General features: G+C 48.2%; 1 protein-coding gene across 4 annotated transcripts in view; it reads right to left on the bottom strand.

Annotated features, from left to right (window-relative positions):
- Positions 1–9,452: 9,452 nt before the first annotated feature.
- Positions 9,453–23,869, bottom strand: part of Lef1 (lymphoid enhancer binding factor 1) — a 112,705-nt gene continuing 98,288 nt past the window's right edge. For 2 of the 4 annotated variants that reach the window (XM_036191230.1, XM_036191232.1), the window contains exon 11: positions 9,453–10,052. In XM_036191230.1, the coding sequence (XP_036047123.1) occupies positions 9,973–10,052 (80 nt within the window). In that variant the 3' untranslated portion in view covers positions 9,453–9,972. The remainder of the gene's footprint in view (positions 10,053–23,869) is intronic. The other 2 variants (XM_036191231.1, XM_036191233.1) reach the window with 1 other exon arrangement.

The raw sequence follows: 23,869 nt of genomic DNA, 5'->3' as shown, positions 1-23,869 counted from the left end.
GAGTGGTTTTTAAGAGCATCTGTTTCTCCTTTGCCAACAAAGTAAAATAACATAAGAGTCTTTTAATCATTGGGTTGACAGAGTGTCTTCCATGATAGAGTGTGGGCTGGAAAGACATCAGAAGCCCTGAGGTCCAGTGGCTTCATCAGCACAGGGCTTAAGTGATGTGTCTAAGGTCACCAGATCGTTAGCAGCAGAATCCAGATTAGATCTAGATTTTTGATGATAAGTACAAAAGAATCAATCTGGAAATCTTGCATGTAAACTTTCAGACAGTACGTTCCCCAAAACAGGTGGACGTATTTGGAATCTCAGATCATAGTTCTATCAGGATATTTTTGAATTAGTTTTTTCTGTTTTGTGATTGCTAAGAGGGAATTAATTAAAAATGCTCTGAGTATGTCATAAAGTGAGAAAATGCAAGCATATATGCGTTTGTGCATACCAACACACTAGAACCTGGCTAATGCTGTTCTCATCCCCTCCCCCTGCTCCTGTTTCTGGGTCACCTGTGACCTCACTGCCCTGCTTCTTCTCAGGCTAGCTCTTGACCGTTGCTGTGACCCCTGGCCTACAGGCTTCAGTTTGTCACCCTCTAACCAGAGTCTACAGAGGATGTGGGCACTCATCCTGAAAATGGCCTAGCTGTTTCTTAACCACTAAGTTTCAGGAAAGACAGAGAACTCAGTGGTACAACCGTCTTTGGGGGCGGGGCACACAATAATGTTTCTGGATGGCATTTGAAAATGCCCTTTGATCTTGCCAGATGTTCAGGAGGCTCAGCCTCTGCACTCCTTTGCCATTTTATAGTATCTTTGCTATACATTATGTTCTAGGGGACTGCCTAGGGAGGGATCTGGAACCTTTTCTTCTTCTTCAAGTTGGCACTTGGGCAATGGTCTCCTGTCCCCGTCCATGGCTCTGTGACCCCAGGTGGGAAGGAAGGTCCCATAGTCAGGATTTCTGCAATCTGCTTGAAAATCAAATCTTAGTAAGATTCCCACCCCTTGTGCTTTCTTACCTAGCTTTTGGGGATGAGCCTGGTCCTCAGCTTCTAAAGTTGCTGCCTAATGGCAGCAGAACCTTTTAGAGCAGGGTTTACATTTAAAAAAAAAAAAAAAAAAAAAAGTTCCTCCCATTCTCCTTCATGTTAATTCCTCTAATAGAAGTGCAAATTTCAAAGGAAATTCTTTGATTATTTTGAAAACAAGTTACAGAACAAAAACCTATGGCTCTTTAATGTCCGTAAGATTTATTGTTATTGTTAATAACAGCGACTAAAGGGAAACATTGCTTCACTTGCTGACACTGAGTTTGAGGTCTGTTTCTAGGGAACCGTTGACTGATGTGGCAGGAGGTCATGTGGAAGCAAGTGTGTTGACACTGAGAAATGCTGGTGTTAGTCAAGTGTGGGGTGGCACGTGCCCGTAATCCCTGCACTTGGAAGGTAGAGGCAGGAGGATTGTGAGTTTGAAATAGAGATGGGCCACATAGCCAGAGCCTATGCCCTACAAAGCGACTCAAAACATGTTATGAAGGGATTTGCCACTGAATTCTGCCAGGTAGTTAAGTTTGGCTAATGCCAGCTTTCGGAAACTCACTTACAATCGAGCTGTTCATCACCTGAGAAGGTAAAACCAGTGTGTGAGCCATGGCTTACACACCAGCACACACTGGCCATGCTTTTCTTCTTGGTGCGTTAAGCGGTTCATCCACATGACTTGGCTTTTGTCTTGTCCCACCTTAATTTTAATCCCCTTAACATTTCAACCTAAGTAACAGTGTCTATTAAAAAATACAAGGTGTGGCTATAATTCCATGAGACTAATTTTCTTGTTAGCAACATAAATAGTAATCTGGAAATGCCTGGACAATGGAATCATTGCTGTGCTCTCTCTCCCATCCCCCAACCAGGAGATAGGACCTCACGTGTCCCACGCCGGTCTCACACTTGCTATGGAGCCCGGGGTGACTTTGAACAACTGATCCAGCTGCCTCCACCTTTGAGTGCTGGGGATCAAACCCAGGACGTCCTGTGTGCCAGGCAGGCACCTTGCCAACTGAGTTATATCCTCAGACCTGGTCACCTGGTCACCGGACTCTCAATCCACACTTGGAAAGGATCCATTTGGTTGTGTTCTGTTTTTCTCAGTTGGTCTCAAAGTTTCACAATCACAGGGATTAGTTTTTCTCCATCCATTTTGTCTCTTTTTTCCTTACTACCTTGCTGAGATGACCAGACAAGGTTTAACCACTGAAGACAGAACATTGTCGGGGGTTCTAGCACTATGTTTTCTTTCTACCCCCCAGCTGCAGCTGCTGTGGGATTGGCAGTTCCCTTCATGCCTTGGGCTTTGGAAGGAGCCAGCTGGGTTGTGGTCTTCAGCACCTTTCTTTGCCTGAGTAGCCTGGAGAGGTTCTTGTCTGGAGATATATATATAAAATGTGTGTGTGTGTGTGTGTGTGTGTGTGTGTGTGTGTGTGTGTGTGTGTAAGATGGACACAGTGTTGGAACCTGTCCTTGGGGATACTGATGCTCAGATCTCAAGCTGAAGGATGCCACATGTCTTGTGGAGTGCAGAGGCTAGCTGGAGAGGAAGCCGTGGGGTTACCACAGCCTTGAGTACTTTATACTTAGAGAAATGAGCTGCGGTCTGGGAACAGGCCTGAGCATCAGCTACCAGCCCACATTCCATTCTCACAGCTACCGGGGAGGGGCTTTCCAAGTCTTCCGAGAGCTGGTGGGTCAGTGATGTGGCAGAGTGTGGCGTGCTGGAGGAGTGGCTGTCATTTAGGTAAGTTGTTACAGTTTTTATATAAGCAGTAGACTAGATGGTTTTAGACCCCCGGGGAAAGGCTGAGGTTTTCTCGAAGGTCTAGACGTCCATGGAAAGGAGGTAGTGCATGAACCTTATGCTATTGTGCTGTGGTTTTATATCTCTAAAAAGATGTCAACGTATTTCATGTGTTTGGGTTTTACCTGCATGTGTCTTTGCACTGCTTGTGTGCTGTGCCTGCAGAAGCAGGAAGAGGGCGTTATTACCCTGCATGTGGATTTACAGATGGCTGTGAGCCACCATGTTGGTACTCGGAATCAAACTGGTATTTTGCAAGAAAAGCCATTGCTCTTAATACCTAATGATCTCTTCATCCCCGACTCCCATATTGTATTTTCAAATAACACTGGATGAGCTGCTAAGGGTTTCATGGGGTCAGAAGTGTGGGAGTGAGTCCCCAGTAGGCAAGGGAAGGACGGAGGATTTCCCTGGGTGTCTGTTCTAACTCGGGCTGATACTGGCTCATCTTAGGAGGATTTGACACTATAACTCCTGAAACACAGAAGCCTACCTTGGAAGAAATACCCTGTCAGGTCAGGGGTGTTGCAAGCCTTTAGGGTCCTCAGCAATTGTGGGGATGCTGTCTCCAGTCTTCATAAGATGTCTCAACCTCATTTCTGTAGGTGCCATACTGGAACGTCCTACCAAAAGCATGCCTGTTCCCAGGTGAACAGGCGTTATTAGGGAAAAACTCCACTAACTGCCTTGTGGGCCTCTCAGAAACGACCATTGACTCAGAATTACCAGGTAGAGAAGTTAAGCCAAACTGGGAGTCTCTAAAACCAGAAGGCACTTTCGAAACTGAGTTTTCTACCTAAGGGAGGTTTGGGTGAATGAACTTTTCTGCCTCATCGAGGATCCATTGGTTTCCAGAGCCTTCAACTTCCATCTTAAGCCGTGGGGAGGCAGGCTGCAGAAAAACTCTTCCCTCTACCAACCGACTTACAGTAGGACCAAAGAAGACAGAGAAGGGAAGCCGTTGCCCAGTGTCACGGTCTCCATTGCAGGTAGAGACGTTAGTTGATAGACACAGCCACCTCCTCGGAAGGCCAGCTGCTCTTTGGCACATGGCCTTGTGGTGGATCACTGAAGTCATGCCTGCAAGTCACAGGCCTCAGGGAAGTTTGTTAGCACTTGCAACGTTTGATTTACTTGTTTCTGAGACGGGGTCTTCCTGCGTAGCCCTGGCTGGCCTCCATCCTACTACGTAGATAAGGACAACCTTGAACTTTGGTGGGCTTCCTGCCTTTGCCTCCTGAGTTGCTGAGACTGCTGAGAACCAGCACCCCTGGCTTGTGTGCCCTTTCTTAACTCTTGGTTGTTTTTTACTCTTTTTTGGGGGGGGCAGGGAGCCCACCACCCAGCTCCCAAATAAATCACACACAGAGGCTTATATTTAATTGTGATTGCCTGGCCTTAGCTTGTCTTAATTTCTTGCCAGCTTTCCTTAACTTAAGTTATCTTGTCTACCTTTTCCCTCTGGGCTTTTCCCGTTCTCTTACTTCTATAAATCTTACTCTTACTCTGTGGTTTGATGTGTAGCTGGGTGGCTGGCCCCTGGAGTCCTCCTCCTTCTCTGGATCCTAGCTCTCCCCTCCCTCTTCCCAGATTTCTCCTTCTATATAGCCTCTCTGCCTGCCAGCCCTGCCTGTCCTTTCTCCTGCCTTGCTATTGGCCAGTTCTTTATCAGACCATCGGATGTTTTACACAGGTACAGTAACACAGATTCACAGAGTTAAACAAATGCAACATAATCAGAAGTAACACCCCTTCGAATAATATTCTACATCTTGAGTGGGTACACTTGTGCTGGAGATGGTTTTGCTGGAAGAGCAATGCTTGGCACCCCTGCATTAAAATCAAAGGAATCCCAGATGTGGAGGTCAGAGGAGGCAACACTGCCCACAGATGGGATCTGCAATTAGTGACTTCCTCCTCCCCTGCGACTCTGTGTACCACAGTTTCTGGTAACACCTGACATCCCACACCTCTACTGGCTGAAGATCTCATCATCCAATCTGAGAAGCTATTCTATGAAAGGGAGGGAGGGAGAGAGAGAGGGAGGGAGAGGGAGGAAGAGAGAGAAACAGAATATGGGAATATGAATTAAGAGTCATTGTGAGAAATTGTTTGAGGTTAAAAGTGAGGGCTGAGAGATGGCTCAGTAGTTTAAGAGCATGTACTCTTGCAGAGGACCCATGTTGGTCCCCAGCACCCATGTCAGGCTACTCACAACTGCCTGTAACTCAGGCTCCAGGGGATGTGATCTACTAGCCTCCACTGGTCATGCATAGGTATAAATCCACACATATTCAGGATTAATTTTTTAAAAAAATCTTTAAATATAGTTGCAGCTGCCAAGTGCCCCATGGAGAGTAAGAGCAAAGTAGCTTTTGCAAGGGCCATCTAGTAAGTGTAAGTTCTCTAGGCTAGAAACTGAGGGACAGACAGCCCCAGCTAACTGGAACCTGAGGAAAGCCACAGGTATAGCTTATGTGTGCCAGATGCCAGCAAGTGTCAAGAAAAATAAGTTCATTCACAAGTTATCTCTGGACTTTGTTAAGCTCCCCAAAGGAATTCCACAGAGACCTTGTCTTATGAGGTATACAGGTTGGGCAAGACCTGGGAACCTGTGGTTTGAAAGAAAATAGCCCCCAAAGGGAGTGACACTGTTAAGAGGTGTGGTCTTGTTGGAGGAAGTGTGTCACTGCAGAGGCGGGCTTTGAGGTCTCATATATGCTCAAGCCATGTCCCGTGTCTCAGAGCACTTCCTGTTGCCTGTAAGATGTAGCACTGTCAGCTACCTCTCCAGCACCATGTCTTTTTAAACAGAGAAAACTTGAAGGGAAGGCCTATAGTGCTGGAGAGATGGCACAGTGGTAAGAGTGTTGGTTCCCGGCACCAACATGGTGGTTCACAGCCATCTGTAACTCCAGTTCCAGGAGTTCTGATCCCCTGTTCTGACTTTTGAGGGCACCAGGCACACACATGGTGTATACATACATACGTGCCAGCAAAAGACTTACACTCATATTTTCAAAAACTCATAAAATAATAATAATAAAAACATTAAAGGCCTGTGACAGCAGCAACTAGGCCCATTTGTAGGGCTTTATTTCAGTTGCCTTATATACCTTTTTCATGGAGAAAACATAGCATAAAATATAGATCAGCAATGCCACTGACTTCAGATTCTGGGACAAAGGTAGAAAATACGTCTACTCCACTGATTCTGCTGTGACTGCAAAGAGACGCTCCAGATGACATGTGGCCACATCTGTTACTCATATGCACTATTCTTATTTCCATCTGTCCCATATGTTTTCTGCCAATTTCTCCCACACATCTAATATGGAGATAAATTAATTTAGCTATTAACATTTCAAGCTAGATTCAGCAAAAATATTTCATCTGTAATTGGGGAGGTGGAGGCAGGAGGATCATGAGTTTGAGGCCAGCTTGCGGGTACAGAGTAAGACCCTGCCTAAAAAAAATCTATGAGGCCCCACAAGATGGCTCAGTGGGTAAAGGCTGCCAAACCTAGTGACCCTTCAATCCCCAGGATCCACGTGATGGAAGGCAAAAGCTTTTACAAGTTGTCCTCTGGCCTCCCCACAGTCTGGTGGCACACACACACCCGTGCTCACACATGCAAAATACATTTTTAAATGAGAGACAGAAGGTGTTGAGAGTTAATGAACACACACACACACCAGTGTGGGTGAAAATATATCAACTCCCCCTGCCCCACCCCTGCCATCTAAGTTCTTTACTGATCTTGAGTTCAAAACAGCCCCTTCAACACTTCCCTGAACATGACTGCACACCAGTGTTTTAGGGCTACACGCTATACAGACAGTATACAGACAAGACTTTTTTTTTTTTTTTTTAACAATGTACCAAAACATTTTTTAATGAATTATAATCCAAGGGCAAGTCCATTCATGACCTGTTTTGTAGCTACTAGGGGTTCAGTCACCACTCTGCTCTGCCCTTAGTGCTGAGATTTGTAGGTGTGAGTTAACATGCCTGGCTGATTACTTAATACACCTTCACTGTGACCCACAGCACCTGATAATGAATACAGAGCATCGTTTCTTCAGTAAAGAAAAATAAGTAGCTTTTTTTTTCACTTGGGCTCTTGAGCTTATAAAGTTTTGTATTATTTATGTCATGTTACACATGGTTATACCCTCTTTTTCTCTATTCTCTCTGAGGAAGATGAAGTTTTTCCATTAAACATGGGCATGAGTTAAAACAGCAGCTTCTCAAATGATACCCAGGAAAACCAACGACATCATTATCATAACTGCAGGAATTTAGAACGCCATTCTTCTAGTGGTACTAAGAAACCCAGCTACTCCCAATTCCTACTTGGAAGCAGTTCATGATCACAGGTGGGAGGTTGCATGGGGCAGCTTTAAAACTCCCTGGCATCTGGAATGGTGATGTCCATTGGGGGTCCCATGTTTAACTATCGCTAATTTCATATTCGCTCTTTTGTACAAAGTCTCTTCCTGTGGTAGAAATGGCGTGGGAAGCATGTTCCAGCATTGTTATGTGCTGTGAAATTCAAAGTCCCCCCCTCGTGTTGGGATTATCCATCATCTTATTCCTTCTCCTAAGTAAAGCCACACAAACGTCTTGTTACTGCTGCTCAGCATTAGCTTCTACATTGTTGCAGCCTTAGACCAACCACAGAAGAAAATGATTACATTAGGATAGTCTTAGACAGGAATCCGTTGGGAGGCCCCTCCCAACTGGACAGGTAAGTATTGCCAGTAGCCCTGACAACCAAACCAACCAAAACAGGAAGGAAACACCCCTTTGGAAGGCTAAGTGTGCCAACCGTGACCTCAGGCTGGGCTCAGCTCCCAGAAAGGCTGAGCTTTGTGCTAGTGGCCGGTCAGGGAGCCACATCACTTTATGATCAAACAGGAGGGACCAGAAGGGTCTCTGAGCCATAGGCACTCTCTTTGATCTCTCTCTCTTGGAGCAGGGGAATGCCTGGTTCTTCTTCCCTAGCGCAAATGCCTCCAGCCAGCAGTTTGGCAGAATGGCTGTGTCCTTGATGAACGTGTTACTTCCCAGCCAGGGGGAAGATTCCATCCTCTTCCTGCAGAAGAGTCTAGTCTTCTTTCCTAGTTTACTCCCCAAGTATCATGGTGACAGAATGGGAGGGAGTGTCTTGACTCATGTATGGTAAGGAGACGATCCCAGAATGAAGGGCCCAATAGGAAACCTCTCTAACAAGTAGGACCCCAGAACATAATACTTTGTTCCCTGGTTCAAGTTTAGGACTAAATGAAGAGAAATTGGAAGTGTTCCAGAGGATAGGAATGAAAATGATTAAAGGACTGATGATGAAAGCAAGCCTTGAGGAATTGGGATTACTTAGCCCGGAGAGGAGAAACCGGAGGGGTGATTTAATGGTGATCTGCAAGTGCAGTACGGGGAGGCTTATTACAAGCCTGGGAGGCAGCTGTTCCCCAGCTGTACCCCCGGCTGGAAAGAACTGGAATTTCAGGGATTTCAGTTCGCCAGTGATCACCAGGGGATCTCCAGCAAACTCAAAAGGTGAAAGGGCATGAAAGAGCGACATGTTAATGTATGGAGTTTCTGCCAAGTCAGGTAGCAACGTGTAGCAGTGTAGCAAGGGCTGATGGGAAAATGGTGGGCAATCACTGAAAAAAAATTAGACTCTGAGGGGATGGATGGTGCTGCTGACCTTCACCTCATGGGCTCCAGGATTTGGGGAGCTCAGGCTGAAATCCAGTGAGCTCTGACAGCGTTCACTGGCTATGAGCCTCACTCCACCAAGGCTGGAGTCCTCATGGGGCCTGTGGTGAGCAAGGAGAAGCCCACCACCACATGGCTCTGGTGACTCCCTTCCTGACCCTGTTTACTGTCCGTGCCTGGCAAAGGAGATGAGACTCCAGGCATGGGGTCTTCGGGCATGGGAGGCAGGGGTTGTCCTTTGCCCCCGCGGGCTTCAGTTCATCGCCAACTCTCAATTATCAGCAACTTTATTCTTAATAAAAGGACACTTTTTAAAAAATGTTTTATTACAAAGCTTCTTTTAAAAAATGCTCAGCACGTTAACTCAAACTGGAGAGACAGGCGTTCAGATGACAGTCGGGGGCAAAGGCTGTGCCTTGCCATTTCAAAATAACAGATACATCAACGCTCATTTAACAACTGGCATAAATCCCCGCTAATTGGCTAATAAAAACAGATACAAATACAGACCATTGAAAGTAATAACAATTCAAGTGCTGGGCTTTTTACAAGAGTGAAAAAGAAAATCCACTGCAAAGGGGTTTGCTCAAAGTATGTGTTAAAGTTTGTCATTATAAAAAAAAAAAATCGGAAAATTAAGTGAGATAGGCTGCCAGTCGCTAACAACGAGACTGGGTTTGGTAAGTGTTCAGTTCTATCAGACACTTCACAGGACAGAGGCCACCATGTGTCACAGAGAAGCCACTCACTGGACAAGAGAGCTCAGCAGAACAGAAGGCTTCTTTTCATCTTGTTTTTATTCCAAACTCTTCCAGACCCATGAATTTCATTTAAAAAGCTCAGAGCTAGCAAAATATACAAGGAAAATAAAAATTACAAAAAAAAGTAAATTTAAAAATTCGAGTTAAAAAAAAAAAAGCAAACACAAGCTTGATCCTTTTGTACTGTTAAATAAAAACTTGAGGAAGATAGGCAAATGAAGACGGGAACGGGGGTCTTCTGAAATTCTCACGCCAGGATGCTGATGCCTGACTCCGGTCCCTGACTCCGTGTGCGCATCACAAGGCGAACACGGCCAAGGTACTGACTGTCCTTGCTGAAGGGTGATAGGTCTGCACAGAGGACAAGTGCACACAGAGACCAGAAGCGACGCCGCTCGGTGGGCAGGGCCTGCTAGCATTCTCATGGGCTTTTTTTTTTTTTTTTTTTTTTTTTTTTTTTTTCAGAAACAACCGGTTTCAGCTTGCTTTTGGAAGTCAGCGCTTGCAGGAGACAGGAGGGAGGGCTGGCAGTGACTGTCTCTGTGGGTCAGCGTCTCTAGCAGTAACCTCAGGGTAAAGATGCTGTCAGTGCTCCTTGGGGTCAGCCGGGCAAGCTGTGGAGACAGTGTGGGTTTTCAACAAGCTTCCATCTCCAGAAGAGGGCCTGGGGTCGCCGCCTTGGCTTTGCACGTTGGGAATGAGTTTCTTTTGCCACCTCAAGAAGGAACAAATGAAACGCTATTAATATGAACTTGCCCCGGGCCTTTAAAGACCGTGCCTTCTGTTGCAGGCAGCGACGTCTCACCTATGCATTGAAACGATCCACTTTCTCAAGGTCACGTGGGCCAAAATGGATTGCTGGACACTAGCCAAAAGACCCTCAAATATATCCCAGGGTAGGTACAGAAAGCTGAATTTTTACTTGGCCCTGTCTGTGTATGTGCAGAGTTATGACATGGTGTGTTTTTCAAGTGTTGGGTTTGGGTTAAACAAACTGACAGACAAAGCCATGTCTGAGGGAAACATCAGGAGGAGGAATGATCTAGATGTGAGTTGGAGAGGTGAGCAAGAGCCAGACCAGGGGAGGGCCCGTCATGCTGAAGTATTAGCTGGTTTTAGTTCACTGTAGGGAGCCCCTGCGGGATTCTACACAGGACTAGAACATTCCAAACAGCCAGCATGCTGCTAACTCCCACAGGACAAGCCCAACACCCCCAGCACGTGCTGTCCACTCTTACAGTCCCGGGGTGGAAGCGCCTGCCTCCACTTTTCACGCATGTTCTTAAGGTGATGCCCTCCACAGCAAGGAAGACATTGAGTGTTAGCCTAGAACGAACACTCTGCCAGTGACTTAAAATAACTGTTTCTCAAAACAAAGAACCCCTAGTCCCCGAAGTTTTAATGACCTGAGATTTCACAGTGATTGAAGGCTAAAATGAAACACTGTAACAAGAGGAGACAGAGGCAAGCAAGGGTATGATGGTTGTTCGAGCACAGGTCTCCATCGCTTTGAACTTGAGGCAGAGGGGCAGAGTTCTGTGTCCCATCTGGAGCCTGTGACAGCCTCAGACGAACCCAGCCCCCTGAGCTTCTTGTTGGTATGTCCTCCTTACAAGGAGAACGTTTCCCCCAAAGATTAATTCTACGTGGTGGGCTCCCTGACACTTCCACTGAAAAGGAAAGGAAGCTGTGGCCGTTTGAGAAGTCAAAACACAGCCTGGGTGACCAAGTGCTTCCCACAGGAGTGCGTGGTTTGGAGCGGGAGAGGGCACCTGCCGCAAGCAGTTCTGAGGCGGGTGGGGAGCAGTCTTCTGTGCATGGAGCGTGGGGGAGAACAAGGGGGTGCATGGGGGAGGGCAAGCTGTCCCCACAAACACCTGGGCCAAACTGTGAAGCAACTCTATCCCCGAGCAGCTACTGAGAAATAAAACAAACCAAGAAAACGGTAAGAAAGCAGCAGAACACGTTCATGTGAAATCTCCAAAGAGTTTAAATTCCCACTCTGAGAAGCCAACCTTGCCCTATTTTGCGGAGGAATACCCTGTTGGGTTGCAAACCGTTATTATCAACTGAGCACGGTTCAGTCCTTCACACAGAGGTGGGCCAAAGAGCTACGGAAGGCCTTGCCTTTCCAGTGAGAGAGGAAGGGGACTGAAGCCTGGGTGGGCATGGACCCAGCAGGTCCTCCGCATGAAGGATGCTCCAAGGCTCGGTCCTCCCTTATTGAGTTGGGCTCAGTAATAACAGAATAGTCAAGGCAAGCATGGCTGCCTAGAGCACCATGTTTCTCATGGACAAGACATAACTGACCTGGACAGACTCTCTCTGTCTCCTCACAGTCATTTTTTTTTTCCCCTACATACTCATGCTTTGGCTGTCTCTATTCACCAATCTGTTGCCTTACAAACCCCTCCCCCCCCCCCCAACCCCCAGCCCCGACAAGTTGGCTGTCTTCAGAGGTCCCCTGCATGGCATCTTCCCACCCCAGGTTGCATTCCTGTTGGGGAACTGTTATTTAAAGGGGCGGGGAGGATCCTTGACTGCCCCCGGGCCACCCTGTTGAAATCCACAGGCACCAGGGTGGACCAACTCTTATGCCCCATGGCAGAAATGGGGTCCTGAGGGTGGCGTTTTACATATATCAAACGGGTCAAGTCAAGATTCTTTTGAAGAAACCACTGGCACCAAGCTCCAGAGATGGGAGACTTGCCAGGGTCTGCAGAGGGGCTGGGCTGCCTGCTGGCAAGGGACGGGGCTCCACCCACTGAGACACCCCCCCCCCCCCCCCACAATCAAAGCAGCAATTGCCAAGCCCTGGGCTTCAGAGGGAGCCAGCAAGTCTCTCTTACAGATGTGGAGGCCGGTGCCCTGCCATGTGGCCAGTACCGCAGAGGGCTGACAGCGCAGAGCCTACAACACCCCAAGCACTACGTCGGCTCTCCAGTCCGACTTAACACCCCTCTGCTCAGACGGAACCCAGACCGCTTTCTGGCTTATGGCGAGCTGGGTGGAAAGGGCAACAACGCTGAAGATCCCTGGCAGGTGAACTGCACCGACCCTGAGAAACCGGGCTTCCCGCCTTGCCCAAAACTGAGGAAGATGGAGGGAGTGGGTAGGAGGCTCCTCCTCCGTGGAAACAAGTGTAGAGTTCTATTAAAGGCCGGGAGGCTTGGGCAGCCCAGTCCCTTCCCCCAGCTATCCTCTGGTGGAGGAGGCTGGCACCCCTGGCCACCTGGCCTTGGCAGCTGCCCATGCTAAGGCAAGGATAACAAGGCGGGTCTCTACAGACAAAACGCAAACTCTCCACCCTTTACAGCATGCTCAGAACTGGTGAGCACACAAAAGCACTGGATTGGGATAAGATTCAGCCCCCTCCTCCAAGTCCCCACCTCTAGCCACTTCGGCCTAAATGCCACCAGCAGGAAGTGGAGGCCTGAATGTGTTTTCAGTCACAACATCATCTTTGGGGAGAGAGTATTAGAAATGAGTTTTGTGAGAAGTAGCTGTTCTCTCTCTGCCTGTTACGGCGGGGCGTGAAGTCCTGCGTTGCACAATCTGGTGTGTGGAGGGTGGCTGTGCAGGTTTCCAGGGCAGGACGCAAGCACAGCCCAGCGGTCTAGCCCTGTCCTTCTGCAGAGGTGACTGGGCAGATGATGACCTGACTGGCCCAAGGTGACCCCTGTAAGGGCAGCTGGGCCATTTCTCCAAGTGTTCTACTTCTACTGGGCCATCTCCTTCTTGCCTTCAAGGCGACTGTGGCTGCCAGAAGCCTGGCACTGGATCAAACTTTACACAAACAGCTTCATGCCGCGGGGACAGTGCCGTGTGAACACTTATTTCTAGAGGAGGAAACCATGGCTCAGGAGGTGATGAACTTGCCGATGTCACCCAACCCATGGTGCGGAAAACGCTTCTGGGCACTCAACACACTTTTACCTCCATACTTGGCAACTAAATAATCCTTCATTTTCTTTACCCCTTCGACCTTCTCTCTGTCCATCTGCCTGCCCATCACTAGGCAACAGCACCTTTATCCTGGCAGTGTGTTCTACATCTAGAATATCGCAGCTTGGCCCAACCCAAGATGCGATGCCGTTTGAAAGCAAACCAGTAAAGAGACCGGAGATCATCCCCCGAGAGTGCGTCCTGACCCACGGAGCCAGGCTGTGGCTCTGTGGCAACAAGACAACGGGGTGGGGCGGGGTGGGGACTGGAAATGTGTAGTCAGGGAGCTTGACACTGAATCAGCCCTCAGTTGCACATTCAGGACTGGTCCATCGTTAACCACAGAGCTGTGTGTGTGTGTGTGTGTGTGTGTGTGTGTGTGTGTGTGTGTGTGTGTGTGTGTTGGGGGGGGGAGGGTGTCAGGAAGGGGTCCATAGCCCTGGCTTTGGACTCAGGTTAGATCAAGGCCGAGTCCCAGTGTGCAGCTTTCTCCTCACACTAGTCACCAGGAACTGCGACCAGTTAAACTAAACTGTGACGGGTTATCAAGGTGACTTGAGGCAGGCCTGGGACCCAGTGGCGGTGACCGCAGGGGAGTTTCTGTGTTCAGTCTATACAATGCGGATCAGCCCGACCTGCGAGGACGCGTGTCCTGTGGGGAGGCTGCAGCCCCGGTGACTGCTGGATCTACAATCTCCAGACACATTTGGGGCATGCTCCAGAGCAGTGCTTCCCAACCTCCCTAGTGCTGCGTGCGACACGACCCTTTAATACAGTGCCTCGCGTGGTGACCCGAGACCATCAAATCATTTCCATCGCTAGACAGAAGTTCGAGTTTTCTACTGTTACAAGTCACAATGTAAATAGCTGATATGCAGGCTGTCTGATATACAACCCTGGTGAAAGCATCATCCAACACCCAGAGGGGTCGCAAACCCACAAGTTGACAGCTGCTGCTCCAGAGAAAGTTCTGGATTAAGAGGACATCAAGGGCCCATTTTATTGCTGTGGACTGGAAGCCCCACTTGTAACGGCTCTACCTGGTCCCCATTTCTCTCCTCTTGACAGAAGTTCACGGAGAGAGAGGGCAGAGGCTAAGCTCTTATAAAAACGAAGCAGCAGATCCACGGACACTTGTGTTTCCTTCTCAGCCCCGGGGGCCTTTTGCTTTTACACTGCCTTGTGACAGGGAAGTCACAGTACATGCTGGATAAGACCCTGAGAACAGACAGTCGGCAGGCAGGCTGCCACCCAGGCTCTGCAGTCCTGACCTCGGTTTACTCAGGAAGTCATTGCTGCGTGTCAAGCCCTGGTTCCTCACGAGTAAGAAGCAGGTGGCAACCTGCCCTCGCTCCCAGTGTGTGCACGGACGAAGGCAGAAACAAGGGAATTCCTGGTGCCTGGCACTCTCAAAGGGACAGTATGCCCCAGTTATTGCCTGGGGATTAAAAATACATGTGTAAACTCCATTCCGCTGCTCAGTGGGCACTGTGGTAGGGCAACAACATTGGGTTCATCAACTTCCAAAAAGGCTGAGGATGTGGGGTACACAGGCTGAGAACAAGAGGGTCGAGAATACTCAGGCTGACAGTGTGAGGATAGGGGATACTCAGGCTGAGAGTGTGGGGATGGGGATACTCAGGCTGAGAGTGTGGGGATACTCTGGTTGACAGTGTGGGGATACTCAGGCAGACTAACAGAGAACCAAGGCAGAGGAAGCAAGATGATACCATTTACAGAATTTCTGGTATAAAATAAAGAGCAACAGGGAATTTCTGGGTACAGAATGTCTTCTAAAACAGTGGTAGCTGAGCAAGTCTGAGAGGCAGCCCAGAAGTCTCGGGCATGCAGAGTATACTGAAGAACTTAGCGGCTATCAAGCCTGAGCTGATTTAAAACCAAATCTGTGAGCGATTTTGCTTCGGACTTTTCTGTCACGTGGTGGATGAAGGAACGAAGTCTCCCTGCTGCAGCTCCAGGCGCCTGGGCAGGAGAGCAGTGACAGTATACCTCAGGCACAGAGGACAGGGACAGGACACCACAAGAAGCAACAGTGACGCTGTGGAATTCCTGCACAAATCCAACACATTTTGCTTCTACACAGCACCCTTGTACCTCTAAGTCCAGGCTCTTCACTTTCGACTTTCAGTATTCAGATACATTTATTATTTTATGTTCCAATCCCCACAGCATGACAGAAGGCACATATTCCTGGCAGAGGAGAATCATTCCATATTGCAAAGAAAGTTACAGAAAAATTAGAAACAGCAATAAAAAATTTTCCTGTATTACTTGGAGTCATTTACAGTAATGCCAAACTATCACATTCCTTGCAGTGTCTATAATATAGTACACACTCATAGAGTGACAGCATGGAGTACTAAGAAATACATTTCAGTGCACCGTGTTGAAGGCAGAATTATACTTAGAGCCGTTCAAATGTATTATGTGTATAGGTGTTAGCTTACATGCATGTCTCCTCGTCACCCATGTTCCTGGTGCCCAACAGAGGCCAGCAGAGGGTGCTGGGTCCCTGTAACTGGATTACAGGTGGTTGTGAGCTGCTATGTGGATGCTGAGTATCGAACCCAGATCCTCGGGGTGAACATCCAGTGCTCTGATCTGCTGAGCTCTCCCCTCTTCAGCCCCTGTAAGTCCTTTTGTAAAAGTCCACGTTTGGAGCTGTGGGTATTGCACAGTGGTAGAGTCTATTGTCTTAAGAGTTCCTATTGCTGTGATAAAACACTGACCAAAAGCAATGTAGGGAGTGAGGGGTTTAGTTCATCTTATACTTCCTAAGTGCAGTCCATCCTCAAAGGCGGCAATGGGAGCGGGGCCGATGCAGAAGTACTGCTTAGCAGCTCGCTCCTTCTGGCTTGCTCAGCCTGCTTTCTTATACAACCCAGGACTACCTGTCCAGGGGAGGCACCACCCACCATGTGCGGGGTGGGGGTGGGGGGGGGGGTGGGGGCCCTCCCACACCATCGCTACTTAGGAAAATGCTCCGTAGGCTTGCCTACAAGCCACTCTTACGGAAACATTTTCTCGGTTGCAATTCCTTTTTCTCAGGCATCTCTAGCTTGTGTCAAGTTGACCAAAAACACAAACAAAACAAACAAAAAACCTAACCAAGATACCTACTATGCACAAGGTCCTAGGTTCTACCCTGAGTACCACATACATACAAACTCTTACGTTCTCATATTTAAAGAGAGAGAACTCCAGGTTTCTGAAAACTCTGTTACTCAGAAGGTGGCATTTTCCAAGGTTCCAGAAAAGAATTCTATTAAAATTTGTCTAAAACAGCCCTTTCTCATAAGTTATTTTAGTGCATAGATGGGATAGCAACTCATAGGGTTGGCACAATTCTAGAGGTTATGTTATCTCACGGGAGTTTTAGTGAGTGTCTTGTGCATCTCTTCATCCCCAGTAAAATACTTTCCATATTTATTTCTTGTATATGGGTGCTTCATCTGTATGAATGTGTGTGTGTACATGAATGTGTGTGTGTACCATGTGTGTGCCTAGTACCTCAGAGGCAAGAAAGGGGCTTTGACTGCTCAGGGCCTGGAGTTGCAGCTGGCTATGAACTCTCATGTGGGTTCTGGGACTTGATCTCGGGTCCTTGGAAGGGCAGCCAGGCTCGTGACCACTGAGCCATTAGTTAAGTTTTAGTGGCAGCTGATCAGTGGACCCCTGGCTGTTATCTGAGCTCTACTTTCCTATTTCTGCTTCTCTGACCCAACAGGATGATTACCCTTGGTTCCACAAGATGGTCCCGTAAGCTAAATACAGGCTGTTCCAGTGCGGTTGTCCCTTGGTATCCATACAGGATCCTTCCCAGTCATATATGAGGTGGCACACAGCTGCACATAATGTAAGAACATCCTTCCTGTACTTCAGGCCATCTCCAGATTGCTTCTAATACCTAACACCATACAAGTGTCACGAGATGGTTGTTTTCTGCATTGTTATGGGATAGCATGGCAAGAAAAAAAAAATGATGTGCAACATGTCGGCACAAGTTTTGGAGGTTCGACTACCCTGGACACCAGTGAGAAGGAGGAATGATGCTCACGAGCATCGGAGAGGCCGACCGAGAGGCCAAACGGCGGGGCATCCCTGCCTGACGCCATGCTCACTGACGCCATGCTCACTGAGTGAGCACGGTGCTAAACGCGTCTCAAAACCAAGTTCTGCTTTTTGGCACTTTCTGAAAAATCACCCCCGGGAGTCTTTAATCCACAGCTGTTTTTACCTACAGCTGTGGGTGCGAAGACTTGGGGTTCCGACTGTGCCTGTCCGTCTGCAAAGCACCCTATCGTGTAAATGACTGTGGTGGTTTTGGTGAGAAGTCTTCCACAGACGTTTGAGCGTTCAGTCCTCAGTTAGTGGGGCTGTGGGGGGGGGAGGAGGTGTGGCCTTGTTGGAGGAAGCGCGTCACTGGAGGCTGGCCTTGAGAGTTTGCAGGTTCTAGTTCACTCTCTGCCTCATGCTGTGGCTCAAACCGCCAGCCTTCAGCTTCCTGCTCCTGCCCTGTGCCTGCTGCTTGCTGCCCTGTGTCCCTGCCGTGGTGGAACCATAGCCCAAGCAAACTCTTCTATATGCCTTGAGCAGAATGATTTTTCTCTTTTCCTTTTACACGCCAACCACAGTACCCCCTCCTTCCCCTCCTCCTGCTCATCACCCCTGCCCCCTGCCCCGCCCAATCACAATGTTTTATCACAGCAACAAATAGTGGTTAAAACAATGACCACAGGAATCCTGGACAGGGGCTCAGAATTTGAAAACCTACAGTTCACGCGCCAGCAGCTTTAACCACGTCGTCTTTACGGGAGCATGGCTATGTTAAAGCAGTGTAACCAAGCCTCACCCTCCCTGTCAGAGGGCTGAACTTCCGAGCCACATTACAGTCCAGAGTGCTTCCTGCCTTACAGGTTCTCATCTGTGGTGGACGTGGCAGCTATGTGGAGACACACAGCACCCCAAGAGGAGGGAAGATGTAGGGAGGCCATTCCTTCAGAATGGACAAGCCGGGCACAGAAGCTGGGGAAAAGCCCCTTCAGGACACCAAGCTCTCCAGCTTCAAGCAGCGTGAGCCAGGAATCTCAGGCAAGACAGATGCAGCCAGCAGCAGCCTCTTGGCCAAGGAAGTAGACACTGCATGGTGAAGGGAGGCAGGGGGCAGCCTCCGCTAGGGGGCGGTGCTGAGCACAGAACAACTGTTGGGGCGACCTAACTCCAGCTTGGGTGAACTCTGCAGCCAGGAACTGAGAGACACTGCCTGTGACCCCTGGCTCCTCTAACCCGACAGCCGCTCATCTCCAGAGATACGAGTGTTTCCCATCAGGTGCTTTCTGTGTGTTAGAGATGAAGGGGGGAAAGCAGATGACATGCTGTCTCTCTCTAGGTGCAGAGAGGCACCTTCATTTTTACTCTGAGACTCTGGACAAGTGCTTGAATTCCTCCAGCTGCCTCCAATTTCCCCATTTAAAAAAAAAAAAAAAAAGCCTGGCTTGCTTTTCTAACTGAAAGCCAATCCAGAGGCGGAGACCTAGAGGCTCAGACACGTAATGAGGTTGGTTGCATGCACATACACTTGTGGGGTAGAATTAACAACACAGATTAGAGAAAAGGCTCAAATGTGCCAGGGTGGGCTCCAAACTAGATAGGAAATAGATATCTTTTAAAGAGCACAGAGACTGTTGGACCACTTCCCAACTCTCAGAGGGCAGGGCTGAAGATGGGGTGGCAGTACAGCGCCCCCCCCCCCAGACCCTCGGGGTTCTGCCTTCTTGCTGTCCTTACATTTCAGTTCTTGCTCTGCAGCTGGAAGGTCCTGTGGGAGGGATCACAGGACCCAGGAGCCTTGAGCCTTTCAAACACCATCATCAAACAGAAGCCAGAAACAATTTTTTTTTCCCAACACAAATCCAAGCACTGCACAATTAGCTCCTGTAGCCTGCACAGCACATGCAATTGCCTCTCCCACACAGCTCCTGGCCCCAGGGCAGCGAGGGCTGAAGGCTGAAGGCTCCACCCAGCGATAAACACTTCTACATTTAGTTAGCAAGCTCTGAGATAAAGATTAGGCGGAAGCCAGAGTGAGGAAGGGGTGGGTAGGGTGGGTGAGGGTGAGGGTGAGGGGCTTCTGTGTGCATCTGCGTCTCCAGGTGCAGTCCTCTGCCCTTAGCCAGGGGAGCTCCCTAACTTCTTAGAGGATCTTGTTTCTCCTTTTAAACTAGTTGGTAGATACTACATAATCAGAGGCTCCACACTGCAACCGTATCTCTATATAATTTCAGCTTTGGGGTTTGTTGTACTACAGTAAATATCAATAAACTTGTTTATAGAGTTGGTTTTTAATTAATAAGCTCAAGTGATCAATTTCCCTGTCTTCGCTTCCTTTCTTCTGCATCTTGACTAAGTCAGGAAGAAAGAAGAGTTGAGTCTTTGATAATGACCTGACTCCTAACGAGCTGCTGATGTTGTAGGTTCCAAATCAAACTCCTGGTGACATCACCGCTGTGCTGGGGACTCTAGGGACCCCCTTGCCAATCCACAGTCCAAACTCCAGCCACCCAGGTCACCTCCCCTTTCCTAGTTAGATTTACTTGTTTATGTAACTTACAGCACACATCATATATATTATACATATTTTCAGACAGGGTCTCTCTGTATAACAGCCCTGGCTGTCCTGGAACTTGCTTTGTGGACCAGGCTGGCCTTGAACTCACAGAGATCCGGCCTGCCTCTGCTTCCTGAGTGCTGGGATTACAGGGAACCGCCACCACTGCTCAGCTCAAATCATATTAATTTTATAGTTACGGGTGGGAGGAAGGAAGAGGGGGGATCTATGGATAGTATGTGGAGTGAGTAGAAAATTTCTTAATAAGGAAAAATGAGAGAACAAAATTTTTCTCTTATCCCTGACATTTTACATTCAATTCCATATAAAGTATACATATAACTATGTATTTAAATAGAAGTATTTAAATAAATATAAATAGCATATTGAAAAATTTTTATAGTTTCCCATCTTATGCCTATAGCCTCTCAGACTGAAAGCCCCTCTGGGAAGGGGAAGGATCCCATTAGCAAGCAGCCCCTCCCCGAGGTAGTTCTCACCCTGCAGAGTCACCCTCATGGGGGTTTGCAGGGTGACTAAGCCACTGTGTCTACAACACTAGCCTTCCAGCAGGCACAGGAGAGTGGGAGGTGCACTTTCACTTCCCAAGTTTGTGGGCTCTCAGCTCTCCATCGAACGGCAGGCTAGTCCCCAACCAGCCAAGGCTGCATTTGGCTTGCTCAGAAGAGCCCACAGGAATGGCTTTTACCCATGTTTTCCTATTTCCAGCGGGACAAAAGGTGTCCTGTGCTTAGAGCGGGCAAACAAAAACTGCAGCGAGAACTTGCGCGTGGAATTTGCATACACTTTGGCGGATTCACTCCTCAACTTCCCCACGGGGCTTCAAGACGCCACCCGGGGTACCCGCCCCCAAGCATAGAACCATAAAGTGTAATTCGTGCATTTTGAGGAGTGGAGAGGTAAGTGTTTTGAGGGCTCTTTAGCATTTGAGCTGCATAGTCAGGGGTGTGAGTGTGGATTTAATGACACAAAGTTCGTGTCGGCATGGACGGATGGAACGGAGAGAGGAAACAGACCCACAACTCCACAGACAACTGACTCTTGACAAGGATTCTGTAAACATGTATTAAGAAAGGACAAGCTGGGCAGTGGTGGCGCACATGCCTTTAATCCCAGCACTCGGGAGGCAAAGCCAGGCAGATCTCTGTGAGTTCGAGACCAGCCTGGGCTACAGAGCGAGATCCAGGAAAGGCGCAAAGCTACACAGAGAAACCCTGTCTCGGAAAAAAACAAACAAACAAACAAACAAAATCAAAAACAACAACAACAAAAAACCAAACAAACAAAAAAGAAATGACAAGTTCTTGAAGGGGTGGGGAGGGGACTGACGACCCACCTCCAGAAGGTTGAAACGAGACCCCCATGTCTTACTCAATGTGGATCGAAGAGCTTAATGCAAGACCTGAAACTTTGAAACTGCTAAGGGGAACCGTAAAACGCTTCAAGATATTGGCACAAACACTGACTCCAATGCACAGAACGTAAAGAATTATATAAGGAATTTCATTGAATTAAAAAGCTTCAGCAAAGGAGATAACCTACAGGACAGGAGAAAAATCTTTGCAACTACCAACCCGGCGGGCTGACATCTACAACATATGAAGAACAAAGACAAGACCCTCTGGGGACTGAAGAGGTGGCACCTAGGCCAAGAGCATGTACTGCTCTTAGAGAGGCTCTGAGTTCGGCGCCTGGTGTGCACATCAGGGGCTCACAACTGCCTGTGTGGCTCTGGCCCAAGGCGACTCAGCGCCCTCTCTTGGTCTCCACAGACACGGGGCGCTCATGCACACACTCTTCCTCACCGTTAAAAATTTTAAAAGTGACTTGAAGGCAAACAAAACCCTCCAAAACATAACAAAAAAACAAACAAACGCGTAATACAACCATACATGGGTTATCCAAACAGATGCTCTTGAGAAAATAACATCTTTAACTCTCAGGGAAATGCAAATCACAACTGTACTGAGTCTCTCTCACCCCAGTCAGGATGGCCACTGATAAACACACACACTAGTCATAACGTATCATGAGGGAACTCTTGCATATCGTTGATGGGAATGTAAGTCAGTATAACCATATGGAAATCAATAAATATATGGTGGTTTCAAAAAAATTAAAAGTAGGCCTACAGTGTATCCTGGCTCCTGGGTATACATACATCCATAGTCAGTGCACTGCAGATGCCCACACACCCGTGATTCCAGAAGATCTGTTCACAACAGCCACGTTACAGAACCAGCCCAGGGGTTTGGGAACAAATGAATTAGAGAAAGACAATGTGGTAGACAGACATCCACAGTGGAGTACTATTTAGCTATAAAGAATAGTAAATTCAGTCATTTGAAAATGGAGTAAGAGTAAGTCATTGGGAAAATGGAATAAACCAGAGGTGATTGTGTTAGGTGAAATAATCTAGTCCTAGATGAACCAGTGTGTTTTCTGTCAAATGTGGAAGCCAGACATTTTAAATAGCATGAAAGTGGAGAGGAAAACTATCTGAGGGGGGAGGGGACCAGCCGACGGGGGAGGGGCATGGGAGAGAGCAGGGTGGGGAGAGCAAATCTGAACGAAGCGTAACGACACACCTGTATAGAAGTGCCGTAGTCGGGTGCTCGTGACACACGCCTTTAAGGAGGCAGAGGCAGGAGGATCTCTGTGAGTTCGAGGCCAGCCTGGGCTACCAAGTGAGTTCCAGGAAAGGTGCAAAGCTACACAGAGAAACCCTGTCTCGGAAAACCAAAAAAAAAAAAAAAAAAAAAAAAAAAAAGCCATGACAGGGATGGGGGAGGGCCAGCGATGGGGGAGGGCCAGCAAGCAGAATGAAATATTAAAATCCCATAGGGAAACATGATACTTTGTTAGCAAATTTAACAATAAAAATAAAACAATTTTAAAAGACAATTCCATAACAAAATTCATTATTTTGTATACTAACCCAAAGAGTGAACTTTTAAAAAAAAAAAAAAAAGAATTTTTTTTTCCAAGAAAAAGGGAGACGATCCTGCAAAATCAGAGGGTCTACTAGGAAACAAGAAAGGGGAGGCATTCCAGGAAGTAGGGTTGAGGTGAGAGGTAGGGATGGGTGGTGGGAAGGTGGATATGACCAAGCAAGGGGTGTGTGTGTGTGTGTGTGTGTGTGTGTGTGTGTGTGTGTGTGTGTGTGTGTGGAGTGTCAGCGCCAAGCCTGTCAATGTGCTGATAACTGTACTGAGCTGAGGAGTTTAAGGAGTTTCCCTGAGTGCGCTGGAGGAGTGAAGCCTCCTGGCAGTGGAGTCTCTGCCCTCTCCCGGCAGGCACTGGGTTTCCAGCTCTTAAGTGCACTTGGCGTCGCTCTCTCAGAACGGCTGTGGGACTTCACTTCATTCTCCAGCAGCGGCTCTCAACCTTTCCTAACGCTGCGACCCTTTAGTACGGTTCCTCATGTGGTGGTGATCATCACCCAGAAAATTATTTCGTTGCTACTTCATAACGGTCATTTTGCTACCTTATGAATCGTAATGTAAATCTTTGGGGAGATAGTGGTTTGGCCGAGGGGTTGCGACCCACAGACTGAGAACTTGCTGCTCTACAGAAAAAGCTGGTCCTAATCCAGCCCTTCATCTCTCCTGGGCTGGCTTCAAGCCGGGGCCTCCCTAGCCCATGGGAGAACCCAAACCCACAGAACCAGAAGTGCTTCTCAGCACCATGGGGCAGCAGAAAGCCACTCTGGGAAGGGGAGGACGCTTGGAAGGTGACCTGCACAGGAAGCCAAGAACCGCACAGGCACACGGCACTGTCAGAGTCACACAGGCACTTAACTGTTACACAGAAACCGTCTGGGTGATGGTAAGTTAGGGAAGGGGGTCCAGGGAGCCCCTGTGGAGTCCCTCATCACCACGAGGCAGTGAAGACCAGAAGTTAGACAAGAGTCACAGCTTGGAGCCCCCTTCTCTCTG

This window comes from Onychomys torridus, chromosome 6 (genome assembly GCF_903995425.1).
Source record: "Onychomys torridus chromosome 6, mOncTor1.1, whole genome shotgun sequence".
NCBI classification, from domain to species: domain Eukaryota; kingdom Metazoa; phylum Chordata; class Mammalia; order Rodentia; family Cricetidae; genus Onychomys; species Onychomys torridus.
The sequence above is the reverse complement of the archived record's forward strand: the minus strand, read 5'-3'. Positions and strand labels throughout refer to the sequence as shown.